Source organism: Myotis myotis, unplaced genomic scaffold (genome assembly GCF_014108235.1).
Source record: "Myotis myotis isolate mMyoMyo1 unplaced genomic scaffold, mMyoMyo1.p scaffold_m19_p_11, whole genome shotgun sequence".
Taxonomy (NCBI): Eukaryota; Metazoa; Chordata; class Mammalia; order Chiroptera; family Vespertilionidae; genus Myotis; species Myotis myotis.
The window spans coordinates 38,377,609-38,396,200 of NW_023416315.1; the positions used below are offsets into that span (position 1 = coordinate 38,377,609).

Sequence of the window (18,592 nt, forward strand, 5' to 3'; positions counted from 1 at the left end):
ATGGGAAATAATTTATTGAGAAGATTGAACTTTTAAAAAATCATTTAAAGTTCATACTTTTACAACAAAAAATGTTGGTAGTACAAATGAGTTTTCCTAGGATATTTAGAAAATTTTCAATATTATATTTTAAGGGAAGACCCAAGAAAACACCTTGGAAATAGGGGAAGAATGCATTAAAAGGCACTGAATTTTATTATGCTATTTCTGTTAAGTTTTTCATGGTAATTACTCAACAAAGATAACATTTACATACACATATAAACCCAGTTTAAAATAAGTGTAACTGATTTCACAGTTATCAAATCAATACAGAAAAAAAGGTTTACAGACAAAAAGTATACATTTACAAGGACCTCCAATTAAAATTATTGTGCAGATTATAGCAAAAGCTCATTTCTGAGTTTCTGGAAAATGTATTTTGAAAATTCAAATAGCTAATATAATTCAGAGATCATTTAGAATTAAATATATATTATATAACTACTAATTTTAAATAAAGTATTCATTTCTTTATAACCAAGGTTATAAAATATAGACCAGAATTTAAATTTTTTATTTTGGTGAAAACAAAAATTTACAAATATCTGATATGAAATATTCACAAATGGAATACATCTCTTCTGTGACACTAAGAAAATTTTCAGTGTAAGTTACAACATCATTTTGGAGACAGATTCATGAGTTCTGATTTTTAAAAACTTATAAAATGATGTGTAACTTTACACTAATCTGATATGCAGAGTGAAAATATTGGTGCAAATAATGATTTATTCTTGAGTGGTAATGTTTTCATTCATCGAAGATTCCTAAACAAAAGAGTCGGAATTTGGTTCACAGTTTATAAACTTTGCACAAATTTTGTTATGATAACCTGTTACCCAGAGAGGAAGTTATCCATAAACAAAAACAATCTGGCATTTGCTAATTTTATAAAATCCATTGTAAAACTTCCTGGTCTGAATCTTTAAGCAACCAGATGTTAATGTGAACCATAACCAGGGAAAGTGAACAATGGCAAGCTAACAATATCAGAGAAATCAGGTGACATAAAAAAGAGTTAACACTCAATATTAACATATGTAATTAAATAAAATTTCATTTTTTTACAGTGACCAAGTAATCTAGTAACCTAAATTATGGCATTTCTAATCCACCTAAGGTTGTTGTCAAATTCAGTAATTAAAAATGCAATGCACTGTAGAAAACACATTTTTTTGTTAATTTTAAAGATATTTACACCTTAATATTTTTAAAACAAATTATTTACTCAAATAAATTCTTACAATTACTTGTTGGTTCCTATGACTAACTATTAACAGTTATTTCTGAATTACATAAATGTGTTGATTACTAGGCAAGTAAATCTTGTTTTTAAAAACATTGATAAGTTGGAACAATGATCAAAATGGAGGATTCACATTCATGTCTCTGGTTTAAAGTCTAGTGATTTGTAGTGATCCAATATTTTATATAAATATTTTATATAAATACAAAATTCAGTAATTTGTTTTCTTAAGTCTAAAAGTTATATGAGATTATAAATATCTTTACAAATATATTTTTTGTTCAGAAATTGTATTTTATTTTAGGAGAAATATTCCTAAACACAAAATGTATTTTATGAATTATCTTAAGCATAAAGAAACAATTACTCACTTTTATTTTTAAGAAAAAAAAATTATAATGCATTGAGAAATATTTGCTAGTGGAAATGCAACAATTTTTATTTACCTAACCTGTTACTTCACACTGTTGTTAGAATCAATTTTATAAAGGTAAAATTTTAATCTAACAATATGGTTTAATTCAAAAAAATCAGAAGGTTTATAGAGGTAATATTCCTAATTCAAACAGAATTTTGCTAGGTTTTAATTTTCCACAGAGCACTGAAATAAATAAATTTTTAAGCTTTGTTTTAAAGGTTTCAAGTATTTTACAGATAAAAATTTTGGACAACACTGAATTCTTTTAAAAAAAAAAGTTATTTTAAGTTTTGTTTTACTCCATGGTAGAAAGTATTGAAAACTCCTTTTTTTCTGCCAAAATCGCATTTTCACCTGAAATAATTGTATTCAGGTTTTCTCAGCAGGTAAAGATACATGCTTACAAGGTTTCAAATTTCAGAATTCCAACAATGCATTCAAACTGAGCACCTACTGAATCACGTTCGTGTGTGTGTGTGTGTGTGTGTGTGTGTGTGTGTGTGTGTGTTATCTTGAGGTTTTATTATTTACACTGAATTTTAGTGTTGTTGTTGTTTGTTTTTTTTTTTATCTCCTCAGAAATACCTTAGTGAACCCTCAGCATTTGCTAACCACTTAATAATTGTGAACCGGCCAGTCCCTTCAAGTGATCGTTAACCACAAGAGTGCCTGACAATTTCCAAATCATACCCTCTGTCCAAAAGGAAAAGATAGGGCTTTGTGAGGCCGAAAGGAAGCGAAGGAAAACAAAACCAATGTAGCTCATGCTGAAAGTGAAAAGTGCTTGGACAGATTAGTATTTTCTTTTCTGCAAGGCGTCCTGCCAAACTTTTTTTTTTTTAATAGAGAAGAATTATTTTTCGGTCTGATTTTTCAGTTTCTTGGAAAGTGTGGGTATTTACCATCCCCATGGGCCCCTCATAATTATTGTCGATCGTTTTGTGTTTTTCCCATCCGTCTACATCTCAAACTGCTGATACCCCCTCCTCACTCTGTCAAAACCCCAACTCCGGGCGACCCTGGGTGTGGAAACTCCGCCGACTCCCGGCGACACATCCCCCTCACGCTTCTGATTTTAGTCGCAAGCTTCTCCCACTCCAGTTGCAGGGAAAGCCGGAAATTTTCATTTAAGCCCCCCCCCTCCCCCCGCCTCGCCCCCCACTTGGAGCCGAGAGCTGGGGAGCTGGGAGGCTCCGAGTACCGCCGCTCCGGCCGCCTCCGCTCTCTCCGGAAGGCTTTAATTTGCACACTTGCTCGCCCCTGCGCCGCGAGCCCCCCACCCTGCCGCCCGGTGGGTCTCGGGCAGAGTCGGCCTCCCGGGCCTCCGCCCCGCCCCCGCCCCCGCTACCTCCCCAGCTCGGGCCCCGAGCTCCGGCCGGAGCCCCACGGCTCCCGTCCACCCCCTGCGAGCCGCGCGGGCGGCGCCCTCCGCCGTCCCTCCGCCCTCCGCCGCTGTGCCCACCCCCTCGCCGAGAGCGAGCTGGTGACTCCTTCCTCCGAGCCGGGTTACCTGCTCCCCGCCGCCGCGGACACGTGCGGAGGTCGGACTGACACTCGCAGCCCCCTCGCGAGGCCGGATGTGGCCCGGTCGCTCAGGTGAGGATCTGGGCGCTCGGGTGGGTGGGCTGCGGGGTGGGGGGAGGGGGTCCCCGGGGGAGAGTGGGGCCCTCGGCTGGGGTCGGAAGCGAGAGTGTGGGTGGGGGTGACTGATGGGGTGGAGGGTATGTCCTCGGAATCCACTTTGATTAACCCTTTGCGAACCAAGGCGGGCTAGTTACGGGGTCCAGTTTGGGGGCGCTCAAGGCGTCTCTCCTAATCTGACTAGAGACTGAGGACATCACACACTAGGGACGCCCAACACAGGTCCTGTGCCCGCTCCCACATAGCCGTGCGCAAAAGCACAATCACTCCTTATGCAGATTTTGAAACGGAATTTAAACTCCACTCGGACGGTCCTACAATAATCCACATTTAGGGGTGAAAATGCACTGCCCCTGGGGACTCTGTGCGGGAGAATGTGTTCCCGTGCCCCATGTTGATTTCCCACGAAAGCTCCCGCTCCCGCTCGCCGAGGTGTGGGTGTGGGCTCCACCTTCCCACCACGAGGTGAACGTGAACGCAGGCTTCTCGCTGGCAACCCCCGCGGCGGAGTTTTGCACACTTGGAGGAGTGCACGCAGGCTGCCCAGTGCCCAGGCTTGGAGCCCCGCATGGACTCAAGGCAGGTTCGCTTTAGCTTCCCAGTTTACTTTTCGAATTTCCAATATCGGAGTTCTAACGCACACCCCGCGGGGAGCAGCTTCGGCCCCGCAGCCCGCCGGTCAGTGTGCACGTGGGCGCATCCGTGTGTGCGCGCACGCGGGAGCCGTGGTCCCCGGTGCGGCCTCTGGTCGCGGCGCTGGTGGCGACCCTTGCGGTGCTTGGCAGGCTTCGAGAGAGGCACATGAAGGATTTCATTGAGTGTGAAGACAGAGAGCAGAGACAGAAAGCAGAAGGAGGCGGCTGCAGCCTTTGTAGTCGCGGAGGAATGCGGAAATGTTGAAGCACTATGTCAAACTTTTTGAAATGGGGTCAAGTCACATTCAGCCAGCGTGGGAAAGCAACAACAACAACAAAAAAAAGTGGAGGGGGGGTGGGGGGGTAAAGGCACTGTTGCTCCCGTTTCTCTCCGCCGGAGCCGATGGTCTGGGGAGCGAGGAGGGGCCGCTAGGGCGGGTGGTGCGGGGCCGGGCGGGGGCAGCAGGCGCAGTGGGCGCAGTTCCCTGCGGGGGTGGGACGTCCGCGACGCTTCCTTCGCTGCAAAGCCAGGGGCTGGAGGGGCGGGGATGGGATGGGGGGGGTGGGGACACGGGAGGGCGGGCGGCGCAGCCGGCGGCGGCTCCTCCGCTACCTGTGTGGCCCTCGGCCTGGCTCAGGTCCTCGGGCAGACGGCGGGGGCTCGTTCCTCGGCTCCCCCAGGACTCGCCTACCCGCTTTAAGAAGAGTTTGAGTGGAGTCCGTGTGAGAGGCTCCATCCTCGCTGAAGTCTCCTCTGCCCGAACGCAGTGGGGGTCGCGCCATTTGTTTCTTTAATTCCTGGAAGAAGGCGAGCTGGCCAGCTGTGCGGGGCAGGTAATTCCTAGGTGGCCCGGGAATTCCGGACACGCGGCCGGCGTAGCGAACATCCTGCCGGGGCTGCGGTAGCCGCGGGTTGGAGGTTTCCTGGGAACTGCATTGCAAAATGAATGGGGAGGGGAGGTGATTCCCCCCCCCCCCCCCCAACACACACACCACCCTACACTTTGTTGCGGAGGGCTGGGGGAGGGGGGGCGACTGGCTGCCGAAGGCATCAGGCCTGAAGCCGAAAGGGGAATGGAAACCTCTGTCTGCTACGTACATCGGAGATGATCCTGGGAGTCGGGGAAGAGCCCCCGCCGCGGGAGTGGAGCCTCTTCTCTCTCACCCCCGGAGGCTTAGCATTTCCTCCCCTCACCCCACCCCACGTCACCGCCACCCTTTTTCCTGGGGAAATTGAGTTTTACTTGGGTTGGAATCGGTTAGAAATTTCAGGGCGGGTTACAGTGGTTACCTTTCTCCTTAAGTTATTCTTTAAAGAGACGAGCTAAAATGTGGCGAGCACCCTTTCTCCCACATTTGGAGTCCCGTGGGCGACTCCCTCAATCCAGGACCCCACCGCCCACCCACCCACTCCCCAATAGCGGGAACCCCACCTCTCCCGTCCTGATGGGTTTCCACCAGGGAGGTCCTACGCGTTGGCGAAGGAAGAGTGCCATTTCCAAACCAGACTCCTTTACCCCCCAAAAGACTATTTGTGATGCAAGTCGTTTTTAAATGTTTCCTGGTAGAAAAACTGAAAGTAGAAAGAAAGGAAGCAATTTTCGAGCAGATGTCTGACCACCCCTTCTCGCACACTCCCAAGCATCGAGTTACAGGGTCCTGGGGGCCCCCACCCACACTCTACGGCCCCACACGGGTGGACTCAGTCCCTCCATAGCAGCTTGCGCGCGACCCCTGACCGTCCCACGGCACCCCGGAGCCCCTCTCCCTGCGCGTCCAGGCCGGGGAAGGGAGGGAGGGAGGGGAGCAACACAACACAATGATAGAGGAATAAATATTAAGCCGTGACATTGACGTGCCCGGCGCCTCCCCTCCCCCGCGCTCCCGGCACACTCTGGGCTGCTCGGCACGCCCCCTCCCGTTCCACTGCGTCCCGCGCGGCACTGCGCGGCGCGCTCATCCCCGAGGGGCCCCTGCAACCTCTCCGCGCGCAGACGGTTCCAGCCCTACGGGGACGGAAAAGTAACTTCGCTTTTCTCGGAAGAACCAGGAAGATTAATCGGCCAGGGAGAAGGCAGGAGCGCGCGGAGGGTAGCGACGGGGGCTTCGTGAAGGAGGAGGAGGGGAGTCTGCAGGAACCCGGAGGAAGGCGTTTGGGATGTCTGATTGCACTTTCTTCTTGTCCTTCCATCTCTCCTTTTAGGTGGAATAATTGTGGGCTGAGACGCGCTCCGGCAGAGACTATGTAATCGGCTCGGTGACTGTACAGCGGACTGCGCTTCGGGGAGGGAAGAGGAGGGATCGGTTCGCTTCTTTGCGACTCGGCAGGCGGAGTTTCGCAGCGGCACCAGTGTCGCGCCCGCCCGCCCGCGGGGAGGTCGCTCCATCCAGCCCCGCCGGCCGCGAGAGCCCGAGCGCCGGAGCGCGGTAGTCGGCTGGGGTGAGGGAGAGCCAGACCCAGCTCCGGGGCGCCAGGGAGCGGGCCGGGGAGTCCCGAGGAAGGCGAGCGGCGGTCGCAAACCAGCGGAGCGCGCCCCCAGCTCGCTCCAGCGGTGCGGCGTCCAGGCGGCATGGAGAAGGACGGGCTGAGCCGCGCGGACCAGCAGTACGAGTGCGTGGCGGAGATCGGGGAGGGCGCCTATGGGAAGGTGTTCAAGGCCCGGGACCTGAAGAACGGAGGCCGTTTCGTGGCGCTGAAGCGCGTGCGGGTGCAGACCGGCGAAGAGGGCATGCCGCTCTCCACCATCCGCGAGGTGGCGGTGCTGAGGCACCTGGAGACCTTCGAGCACCCCAACGTGGTCAGGTGAGCCGGGGAACGGTGCCCGCGCCGTCGGGGGCCGAGCGCCCGGAAAGTGCTGGGCCAGGAGGATCCAAAAGTGCCAGGGAGGAGGGGGCTGGGGCACGGTGCGACCCGTTGACCTTACGGAGAGAATAAGTTTTGTTGACAGAGCCACGAGCCAGAACCGGTGACCTTGCCAGACAGCGAGCAGAAAGACAAATCAGAAAATGTGACCTACGCAGGCTTCCCTCCCTGCCGGCCCTGAAAGGGGTCTGGGAAGTTGGGTGCCCTTTAGGCACAGAACAAGCCGACCTGAGACACGCCCTGCTAGCCCTACCCCCTACACCCCCCCCCCCCCCCCCATAGTTCCCTGGCCATTGGGGAATTTTTGAGAGACTGAGTATAAGTGAGAGGTAGCAGGACGCAGTGATCATTTGAAGGAAGAGAACTTTACTGGTATAAATAAGGTTAAAAAATGCAGAACAATGTTTTTGCCAATCACACCCAGGGTTTCTCTTTATTAAAGAGATAATGATAAATAGTAGTCTTGATGGTCTAAGGACTAAAGTGCTGATGCCCATTTTCCAACAGTGTTCTTTTAAATATTCTAAAAATATTGCCTATTATGTTATGTCTCTGGGCCAACATAGTCTTTGGACTACTTCTCCAACAGGGCAGATATGAGTCCAAGACACGGAACCTTAAATTCTAAATTCTAAATTCTGCCTTTGCCTTTTCTGGAGGGTTATGCAGTGGGTGGGGAGACAAAAGTTCTTGAAGTCTCCTGTGTGGAAACCAGTAGTAAAGTGTGTGTGTGTGCCTTAGGATAATGGTGTTTTCTTGGTGATCCTGGAATTTCCCCATTGTGTGGTTGACACTGTGTGGTGTGTTCTCTCTTTATTTTCTAAACAGATGAATAGTTTCAAGTCAGAAAGGAATGCACAGAAACATCTACAAATTAGGGTGTGCTTTTACCTTTCTTCAACTCTCGAGAGAGAATGTGTTGGAAAAGGGCCTTGGGTTCTTCTTCCTGACTTCTTATCCATCTAGGGATTCTGTTCAACAAATATGTGCCTACTGTGTGCACTGTGGATGAAAATATGTAAATAAGGACAGCTAAATATTTTTGTAACAAGTCAAACAATTTAACATTAGTCATCAAAGTGGAGAGACCCAAGACTGACCTTTGAAATACCAAGCTCTCTACAGACTCAGGGAGTCCAAGTGTCTACAGAATCATCCTGGGAGGTTTTAACTTGTCTCCTCTTATTCCAGGCTGGTGATTTGTGTGGCACTTTGTTCCTGACACAGGGAGACTCAGGCTAGAAGGCAGCAAAGAATCATAAATACATAAATAAGGCAGTAAATGGCTATAAAGATAAGGACCCCATTATACCTCCACTTAACCAGTAAAGCCCGAGAGGGACAGAAGATAATGAGATTGGGAGAATTGTGTTTTAGGAAGATGGGATCACATATAAAAGCAATACGTTAACCTTTTGTGTGTGTGTTTTCTTCCTTGAAAAACTACAAAAACGCTTTTGGGGAGTCTTTGCGATAATGAAGGGAAAAACGAGGGTACATTTTGTCCCATGTAACTTAGTTATCGTCCTAGAAGAATCACCTAGGTGTTTCCCAAAGGATGAATTCCACCACTAGAATTTTAGGACTAAAATTTGTGTTTTATTTTGTTTGTTACCTCTGGAGAGTGTCCAATCAAGGATGATCTTCATGTGTGTAAACAAGATGCTGTCCTGACGTAGAGGTGTTATGGAGGCACCCCTGTGCAACACTGCATTTTACAAAGCACAGGCTATTCTTGAAAGCTATACTTATGAATTGAAGACAAGGGGTCGTTTTCTAAAATTATCTTTATATGTTAAGTTTCTTCGTACAAGTCATAAGGAGAAACTGAGATAGTGTCTGTGAGAGCACTTTGTCCATTTAAAAGTGTTTCAGATGTCCAAGTATTATTTGTGTTCAGGCAGATTCGTGGGCCCCTTGCCTCAGAGCCAGTTCCCAGTAAGGAAGGCATCAGTTCGCCTGACTTGTACGATAGGACAAATCATACTTAAGCCCAGACATTATTAGCTCTGAAACCAAGGAGCTACTTGAATATAATGAGCCTGTAGTTTGTCAGAAACGCCCATCAGTCATATGCCATGAGGGTCAGTGACACTTGAGGAAATTATTGATGATGTCATCCTCACAAGCTGCAAATCTCCATTTCAGTTCGTTTCCTTCACGGTTCTTCTCTTCCGCCTCTGTCTTGGGGCAATCATTGGCCCCCATGACTTGTGTGGCTAGACTAGGATTCTGGACTTCAGAGGTTGCTGATATTTGCAGGGTCAGGAAATCGAGGACAGGACAATAATTCTTTTCCTTCCCAGGTAGAGTTGTCAAAGTTGAGCTCCCAAACCAGTGATTTATTGTTGCCCCACAGGATTGTTGCTGGTTCTTTAAAGGTTTCTTAAAAGGGCAGATGCCTTTATAAGTTGCCTTCCAGTCATAAGTAATTTACCATAATTATAGGCCCTTCCCACAGATAGTTAAGCCTCTAAGCTTGAAGGAGCATAATAAACATATTAGCTTTTTTTCCAAAAGTTTAAGGTTTAATTTTGATGGATTTGCCAGAAAAGCTGACTTGTTGTTGTTGGCACTGGCACTGTCTACATGTGTGGGGATAATGACTTGAAATTCTTGCTTACCTGCATGTGACGTAGCCAAGGCTTGATCAGCCTGGGATGTAAAGTTACTCTTACTTTACGGTTGGTAACCCCAAATCCCTAGAGCCTTTGCCACAGTCAGACTTCATTATAAACCTATATTGGAGCGTTGCACTCTACAAATGAATTCTGTTGACGTTCTGAACTAAATATATACAAGCAGGTAGGATAATATGGTTTATCAGCAGTCTATTCATTCACCAAATATTTATTGAGGGCCTACTATGCGCCAGACACTGCTAGAAGCTGGGGATACAGCAGCAAACAAGTCAGGCCAAGTCTACACTTCTAGAACTTACCTTGTAATGGGATGAGAAGTTCTTTTTCTTTTTAAAAATCCACTTTATTTCCATTGGCTTGCTTTACTATATTTAACCTAACCAATTTTATAGAGCAACTAATTTTTTTGTGATAATTTGGTTACCAGGAGTTTGCTGATTGAATAGGTAAGATAACCAAAACACTAATCAGAATCAAATGCTTTTTGAAAATTAAATTTCATCTTAGAGACATACAAATAGATCTATATAAGAAGACATTGACATATAAACAATATATATATCATGAACATTTGAGCTCTATTTATTCAGTGAGGATTTAGGAAGAACCTACTGTTTAAACACCATGGGCTCAGTGCTGGGAAATATACTTGAGTAAGTCACAGCTGCTCCTCTCCTCCAGTAATTCCCCATGGTTGAAGGAATAAGATGATCACCATAACCCTGATACATGATAGTATTGTGTCAGTACAGAGACCGGTAAGTGCTACCAGTGTTGTCCTTAGGGATCAAAGTTGTTAGTATAGCAGTGAAAGTAATTCAAATTGAAGTACTGGTTCCAGAAACGAAAACTCATGGCATTTCAGTGAATAAACTTGTGGCATCTAAATATGTTCAATTATTTTTGTCAGCATATTTAATCAGTGCTTAAATAAAAAGCCAACAGAGGAACTTCTCTTGCATGTGGGTCTCTGACTCTCTCATGTATCTGGTGTTCCCATACATGATGTATGTATTAAATTTGATCATTTTCTCTTGTTAAAAATAAATAAATAAGTTATAAAGCCAACAGAAAAATCCATGCAGCTCAGTAATTATTATTCAAGAAGAGTTTTCTAACTTTCTTTTTTTTAAATTCTTTATTGTTTGAAGTATTACATGAGTCTCCTTTTTCCCCCCATTGACCTCTCTCCTGACACCCCCTCCCTCAAGCACAAGCCCTCATCCCTCCTACTGTCTGTGTCCGTTGGTTATGCTCATATGCATGCATACAAGTCCTTTGGTTGATCTCTTACCCCTCCCCCCACCTTCCCTCAAAGGTTGTACAGTCTGTTCTATGCTTCTATGTCTCTGGTTCTATTTTTTTCATCAGTTTATGTTGTTCATTATATTCCACAAATGAGTGAGATCATGTGATATTTATCTTTCTCTGACTGGCTTATTTCGCTTAGCATAATGTTCTCTAGTCTCATCCATGCTGTTGCAAATGGTAAGAATTCCTTCTTTTTTTTTTTTTACAGCAGTTCATACTTTCTCTTTTTAAGATCTCAATAATATATAGCATTAAAAAAAGCATTAAAAATGTGATATTCTCAAGGAAAACCTAATCATTAACAGGGTCGAAGAAATATGGCATATTATTTGATGCAGCATAAAGCTGAGTCATCTGGGAATTCCAAATAAAAGTGTTATTTTGTGGCTGAATAGTACATTTATTAGAACTTGTTTCAGTGAAAGGAAAAGCAGACGTTTTTCTCTTTTTAAGTTTCAGCATGTTAAAAGTGTGTTTGGTCTCTCGTTCTCTAGGAGTTCCTTGAAAAGTATCCAATTTATCAAGGTTATTTAGTAAATAAACATTTTCACAATGATATTCTGCCCATTCCTTGTTCCTGCAGAAAAACTTGGTAATGCTGAATTGTTGACATTGCACTTGTATTATTTTTACGTAACTATTATCACCATGGCATTATTAGAATTTTTCTGTCAAGAAGAAAATGGTATACAAGATGGAAACTTGTATAAACTTGAATGTCTAGTGGTGTATTTTCCTATTTTTAAGACATGGTAAGTGAATATCTATTGAAAACAGACTCCTTGTTAAAAGTAAGTTATCTTTAAAAAACAATATGCCTCGTCCAGGTGACCTGGAAGTTATACTTGCAAACCTACCTTCCCTCTCCCACAATACCTCGCGCTCTTTTTTTCCAACTTGGGCCAGGCATAATGGCTCCCGCAAAGAAGGGTGGTGAGAAGAAGGAGGACCATTCTGCCATCAATGAGGTAGTGACCAGAGAATACACAATCAACATTCACAAGCGCATCCATGGAGTGGGTTTCAACAAGCGTGCCCCTCAGGCACTCAAGGAGATCCAGAAATTTGCCCTGAAGGAGATGGGAACTCCAGATGTAGGCATTGACTCCAGGCTGAACAAAGCTGTCTGGGTCAAAGGAATAAGGAATGTCCGATACCATATCTGCGTATGGTTGTCCAGAAAACATCATGAGGATGAAGAGTCGCCAACCAAGCTCTATAGGTTGGTCACCTTTGTACCTGTCCCCACTTTCAAAAATCTACAAACAGTTAATGTGCATCAGAACTAATCACTGATTGCCAAATAAAGTTATAAAACTGCAAAAACAAAACGAAAAAACAATATGCCTCGCTGTTAATGATTCCCTAGGAATGTTTTCTTAAGAATGAGACATTCAGTACTTGTACTATGTCATTGTAAACGCAAGGATATTAAGGTTGGAAGACATTCTGGAAGTCTTTCAGCCCTTTTCTGTCATAAAGAAACTAAAGCCCAGAGGTCAAGCAACTTATCTATCATGCCATGATGAAGTAGTTGACTCGTATTAAAAACTTAAAAAAAATTCTTTTTAATTGTGTGTGATGGACGAAGTTAAATGAGTACATTTCTAGTTTGGAAAAAATGAACTGTATAAAGACAAAGGTGATGGTTTGCCAGGAATAAATGACATACCAATTCAGGAAATTCCTGAATTCTGCAGTATGCCCTATTGAAGTAGATCTGGAAAAAGTATGATGATTATCCATTATATTCTGCTTTTAAAGAAGTTGGGTAAGCCCTGGCCAGGTAACTCATTGGTTAGAGTGTCATCCCAATATGCCAACGTTGCAGGTTTGATACCTGGTCTAAGCACAGAGGAGAATCAATCCATGAATGCATAAATAAGTGGAACAACAAATCAATGTTTCTCTCAAATCAATAAATATTTTTTAAAAAGAATTTGGTAATAACTGATACTTTAAATAGCTATAGTTAAATACTAATACAAGTAAATAATGTAGTTAAATAATTAAGTAATAATATTGAGTTCATTTTAGACAAAGAACAATAGGAAGAATCTAAGTGCTTGGTATTTGTCTGACGAGTGAACTAAGATGCCATAATGTCACTCTGGCATCTACTAGTCATTTAATGAAATAAACACCATAATACTTAAAAATTAAGAAGCAAAGCAACCTCCAGACATGTAAACAAATATGTTACCCATGCGTCTGGAAGTAATTGCACCATTATTGCTGTTCTCATGACATTCAGATTAGCGTTTCTGTCGTTTTAGGAAGGAAGCTAAGAGCTTTCTGGAGTGATCGATCATAGCGGAGATGAAATCTGGGTGCAGGAGGCTTGGTGATAGGAGCAGGTAGTGTGTGTAGTGTTGGGCTTTGTTGAAGGGCCAGGAGGCAGCACTGAACATGGGCACTGGTGGTTGGTAAGAGGCATGCCTACATAAAGGTCACCATTTGAGTAATGATCTATAGATCGTAAGTCTGCTGGGGCAGGCAGGTCAGCAGTCAGAGGGAGGTGTTTTATAAGACTCCCCGGGCAGTTGTTTTGAATATCACCAGTTGCTGTCATAGTTGATTTTGTTTTACCAGCTGCGCACTTAGCTGCTCTCCACTGAGAGGTGAAGTAAAGTCACCTTAAGGCAAGTGACAGGAATCTGTGTGAGTGTACAGGAGTAACTGGAAGTCCATTTGGGATAGGATAATTACTAAACATTTAGAAGTTTACCTAAATTTGGGCAACTGCTGGCTTTGTCATTTATGTAGCCATTTTAATTATTGATTCTTATTACCTGGCCTTCCTAAAGGATTTTAGTTCAATAGAATTAGAATCGAAGTATAAGAATTTTGGAATTGGAAGGGGTTTTAGATTTAACTTAGTCCAACCCCCTTTGGTCTGTGTGGGAATTGTTTTGTAAATGCATAAAAGAATTGTCTTATTTTTAGTCAGCTGTTTTATTCCACATTTATATACATTGTAGCTACAAACTGAGGAGAGCTAAAGTTCAAATACAGGTTTATATCCAATGTCAACAGGACAGGATGACTAATGTTCATTACATATCTGAAAAAACTCCTTTGGGATGTAAAAGTATTTTCAGTTTAATGATTTTATGTTTCCCCTGATGTGAGGACAAGGACTGGATCTTTTATATTCATGAATAATACAGTGCTCATAACTCTTAGCTGCCCAGTATGTTTCCTGAATGAACGAAGTAAAATAAGTTAAATTATAAACCCTTCCAGTGAGAACTTTTCATCTTTCTGGAGTTGCCTACAGCATTAGCAAGTATCTCAGGCTAAACACTGAGAAAGAGGGAGATCAGTGGGTATTAACTGTAATGCATCTGCACACCAAGACTATTTAGAAAGAGCCTTCAAATACTAATTGATGTTTAAACTTTTCCTGTGACTCCATTTTTTGTCTTTAATACTGGCTTCTGCTATAATAGGATTTTCTTGTTTTCATTGTGTGGTTTGCTACATGTATCTTACAGGCAGTTTACTCTATTTCCCCTAAATGTGCTCCTTGCCATCCACCTCTGTGAGTTTTTAAAAATGCTTTATTGTTTAAAGTATTACATATGTCTCCTTTTTCCCCCATTGACCTCTCCCCAACCACTCCCATCCCCCAGCACATGCCCTCACTGTCTGCGTCCATTGGTTATGCTTATATGCATGCATACAAGTCCTTTTTGATCTCTTATTCCCACCCCACCCCCTTTTTCCCCTACTTTCCCTCTGAAGTTTGATGGTCTCTTCGATGCTTCTATGTCTCTGGATTTACTTTTGTGCAACAGTTTATGTTGTTCATTATATTCCAAGAATGAATGAGATCAAGTGGTATTTATTTTCTCTGACTGGCTTATTTCACTTAGCATAATGCTCTCCCGGTCCATCCATGCTGTTTCGAATGGTAAGAATTCCTTCTTTTTTATAGCAGCGTAGTATTCCATTGTGTAGATGTACCACGGCTTTTTAATCCACTCATCTCCTGATGGGCACTTAGGCTGTTTCCAAATTTTAGCTTTGTAAATTGTGCTGCTATGAACATAGGGTATATATATCCTTTGTGCTTGGTGTTTCTGATTTCTTGGGATATATTCCTAGAAATGGGATTATCAGGTCAAATGGAAGTTCCATTTTTAATTTTTTGAGAAAACTCCATAGCGGCTGCATCAGTCTGCATTCCCACCAGCAGTGCAGGAGGGTTCCTTTTTCTCTGCATCCTTGCCAGCACTTGTAGTTTGTTGATTTGTTGATGATAGGCATTCTGTCAGGTGTGAGATGGTACCTCATTGTTGTTTTGATTTGCATCTCTTGGATGATTAGTGACTTTGAGCATGTTTTCATATGTCTCTGGGCCTTCTGTATGTCCACTTTTGAAAAGTGTCTATTTAGGTCCTTTGCCCATTTTTTGATTGGATTGTTTATCTTCCTTTCGTTACGTTGTATGAGTTCCCTATAAATTTTGGAGATTAAACCCTTTTCAGATATAACATTGGCAAATATGTTGGGCTCCTTACACAAACTTCATATTTTTGGATTCTTTTTTTCTTTTTGCTCTTCTGGTTGAGTGTTTTTGCTTCCTCACATTTCAAATCATTGATTTGATTCTCAGAATCCTTTACTGTTGACTCCCTGTATATTATTCTTTATTTCAGTCAGTGTATGCTTAATTTCTGACTGGTCCTTTTCCATTTTTTGGAGAGGTTTCTAGAAGATTCTTGAGTAACCTTATAACCGTGGTTTTGAACTCTGTATCCAGTATTTTGCTTTTTTCCATATCTTTCATTTGTGACATGTTTCTTTGTCTCCGCATTTTGGCTGCTTCCCTGTGTTTATTTCTATGTACTGGGTAGAGCTGCTATGTCTCCTTGAGTTGGTAGAGTGGCCTTGTATAGTAGGTGTTCTACAGGGCCCAGTGGCTCAGCCTCCTCAGTCACCTGAGCTGGGAGCTCTAGGTGCACCCCTTTGTGAGTTGTGAGCACAGCCTTGTTGTAGTTGAGACTTGATTGCTGTCGGTGTTACTGGGAGCAATTGACCTCCAGGCCAATTGGCTGTGAGGACCAGCTGCAACTACAGGGAAAGCTGCTGTTCAGGAGATACCCCTATGGAGCAGGACTTGCTTCAGTGGGACTTTGGTGTTCATTGAGTCTGCCCCTTGAGTGTGTTGCTTATGGATGTGTAGAGTTGTAATTTAGTATTGTCTGACACTAACCACTGGGTACATTGGCTCTTGGGTCTCCAGGGAGGTGCAAAGTCAGCCACTGCTTAGGGCCACTCAGCAGGAGCTACAGAGAGAACTGCAGATTCCTCCTCTTTGTATCGGGTTTGGAAGTGCCTAGATGAGGCCCAGCTGTCAAGCAAGGCAGGCTGCTGCTGGTGCCAGGTCTCGGGCCTTTTATTGATAGGTTTGGAACTCCCTAACCCAGCTGCCGCTTGTTGGAGAGATTTTAGCCTAAGCAAGGAGAGGCCATTCATATGCAAAAGCTGCTGCTCACAGTGTGGGTGGGGTTATAAATTGGATGAGGCAGGGTCTTAGGGACTCACAAGGGTGGAGCCAATAGAGATGGCTGCCAGTCAGCCCTGTGACCAGGGAGGTCCCAGCATAGAAACAATGATCCCTGCAAGTACCTCCATCTGGAGAAAGCTGTCCCCAAGTTCCTGCTCTGATGCCAGACAATCCAGTTCCTCCTCGTATGTGTCTGAACCTCGATCTGGTGGTGGAGCTCAGAGGAAGCAGGACCTTGTAAGTTCAGTTTGTGGTGCCGGCCTTTTAAGAGGAACAGCTGGGTCTCCAGCAGCCTCTGTGTCACTGAGCCCCAATCCACACTGGTTTTTATAGCCCATAGTTCTTACGGACAGTAGGGACTTCTTTTCCTAGCTCTGGGACCCTGGGCTAGGGGGCTGGTGTGGGGCTGGCTCCTCCGGGCAGACTCCGCAGAGATCTCCCTCCCAGTTAAAAAAGCTGCACATGTGGGTGCCAGACCAGCTCGATCAATGCCTCCACACCTCCTACCAGTCTCAGTGTGTTTTCTTCTTTACTTCCCTGGTTGTAGGATTTCCATTCAGCCAGCTTTCCAGCAGTTCTGGATAATGGTTGTTCTGTATTTTACTTGTAATTTTGATGTGATTGTGGGAGGTGGTGAGTACCTGCACCGCCATCTTCAAATACACCGCTGTTGAAATGCTACCCATCCTTCATGGCCAAGCTCTGATGCCACTTTCATTTTCCTTTGGTGGTATATTCCTTATACCTCCTTTTGATAAAACTTCTGCTTTATGACACTGAGTATATCTCTGCCCCCATATATTATTATGTCTATTATAAAAGATAAAATGTTAATCTTCCTTCTAGCCACCCTCTTCTGATCCTCTACCCTTCCATACCCCAATTGTAAGCCCTTGAGACAGGATGTATCTTGTGGTCATGGCTGTTTACATTCTGCATCCATTGGAAATAAAATGAAAATAAGAATGCATGAATAATGGAAGGAGGTCCAGTTATTAAGGTGGGAACTATATGGAGTGTTTCCATCACATGAATGTTAATACTAAGGAGTGTCAGATAAAGGGGGGGAAATGGATCTGTATATTGGATTACACTTATTTGGTTCCTGGGAAGAATAAAGAGTACTGAACAGAGAACATTTCATTTTGTTTTACTCCAATATAGTTTATATCAAAGAAAGTTTTAAGTTTAAGTCATTCCCATAGTTAATGAACTGTACAGTCTTGCACTTAATTCCATATACTGTAAAGACAACATTAACATTAGGAAACATGCACACATTTAGTAAAAGTTGAAAATGATTTGAATATTTTTAAATGTAAGAATGTAAGGAATACATTTTAATCAATTGCTTGAATTCTTTTACTTTTATTTTTCCCCACTAATTTTAGTATCATTGGCTTTCTATACTGGAAAAACTCTTAGGAGGAGCAGAATTAAGTAAAACTTTCCTAATAATTTCTAAAAGAATGTCAAGATACTAAATCCCATTAAACTTTGTCTTCTACGTCTTTTCATAATTTGTGTATGGAGAATTTGAATTCCATCTTGACAAACTGGTAGGTTTAGTTCAGAAGTATTCTTCCAGCCTGAACTAATTCTAGTCTCAACACATATGTGGTAGTTGTGTGTGTGTGTGTGTGTGTGTGTGTGTGTGTACATGTATGTATGTGCACGCAGTGCGCACTTAGAACAGTTGAATGCAGGGTCCCTAAAAGAAAGGACTGTTTCCTTATGTTTAAAATTTTTTTAAATTTTTTGATTATAGTTGACATACAATATTATAGTAGTTTCAGGTGTACAACATGGTGATTAGACATTTATATAGCTTACGAATGATCACTCTGATAAGTCTAGTACCCATCTGACACCATACATAGTTATTACAACCCATCTGACACCATATGTAGTAATTATAATATTATTGACTATATTCCCTATGCTATACTTTACATCTCCCTGACTGTTTTCATAACTGGCAATTTGCACATCTTAATCCCTTCCTCTTTTTCACACCCCCCTCCCCGAAAGCCAATCTCCATTTCCCTCTTGTCTGGCAACCATTAAAGTGTTCTTTGTGTTTACGATTTTTGTTTTTGTTTTGTTTATTTTATTTTTTAGATTCCACACATAAGTGAAATCATGTGGTACTTGTCTTTCTCTGTCTGACACTTTTCTTAGCATAATGCCCTCTAGGTCCCTTGATGTTGCAGATGGCAAGATTTCATCCTTTTTTATGGCTGAGGCATATTCCTTTGTACATATGTACCACTTCTTTA

At 43.5% G+C, this 18,592-nt stretch overlaps 2 protein-coding genes across 6 annotated transcripts in view; both read left to right on the forward strand.

Moving 5' to 3' along the window:
* The first annotated feature begins 3,152 nt into the window (after nucleotides 1–3,152).
* CDK6 (cyclin dependent kinase 6) overlaps nucleotides 3,153–18,592 on the forward strand; it is a 216,973-nt gene continuing 201,533 nt past the window's right edge. For 2 of the 5 annotated variants that reach the window (XR_004970907.1, XR_004970906.1), the window contains exons 1-2: nucleotides 5,923–6,073; nucleotides 6,186–6,785. Coding sequence is in view for 1 of the 5 variants with exons in the window: in XM_036328189.1 (XP_036184082.1) it covers nucleotides 6,553–6,785 (233 nt within the window). In the remaining 4 variants the exon portion in view is untranslated. Of the gene's footprint in view, nucleotides 3,303–4,652; nucleotides 4,817–5,922; nucleotides 6,074–6,185; nucleotides 6,786–18,592 lie in introns of those variants that run through there. The other 3 variants (XR_004970908.1, XR_004970909.1, XM_036328189.1) reach the window with 3 other exon arrangements.
* On the forward strand, nucleotides 6,648–12,737 carry LOC118666225 (60S ribosomal protein L31-like). Its single transcript, XM_036328190.1, has 2 exons — nucleotides 6,648–6,785; nucleotides 11,705–12,737. The coding sequence occupies exon 2, from the start codon at nucleotides 11,710–11,712 to the stop codon at nucleotides 12,085–12,087; it is 378 nt and encodes a 125-aa protein (XP_036184083.1). The 5' UTR covers nucleotides 6,648–6,785; nucleotides 11,705–11,709; the 3' UTR covers nucleotides 12,088–12,737.

Coding starts and splice junctions, on each gene's coding strand:
- LOC118666225 (XM_036328190.1), top strand. CDS start 11,710: ATGGCTCCCGCAAAGAAGGGTGGTGAGAAGAAGGAGGACCATTCTGCC.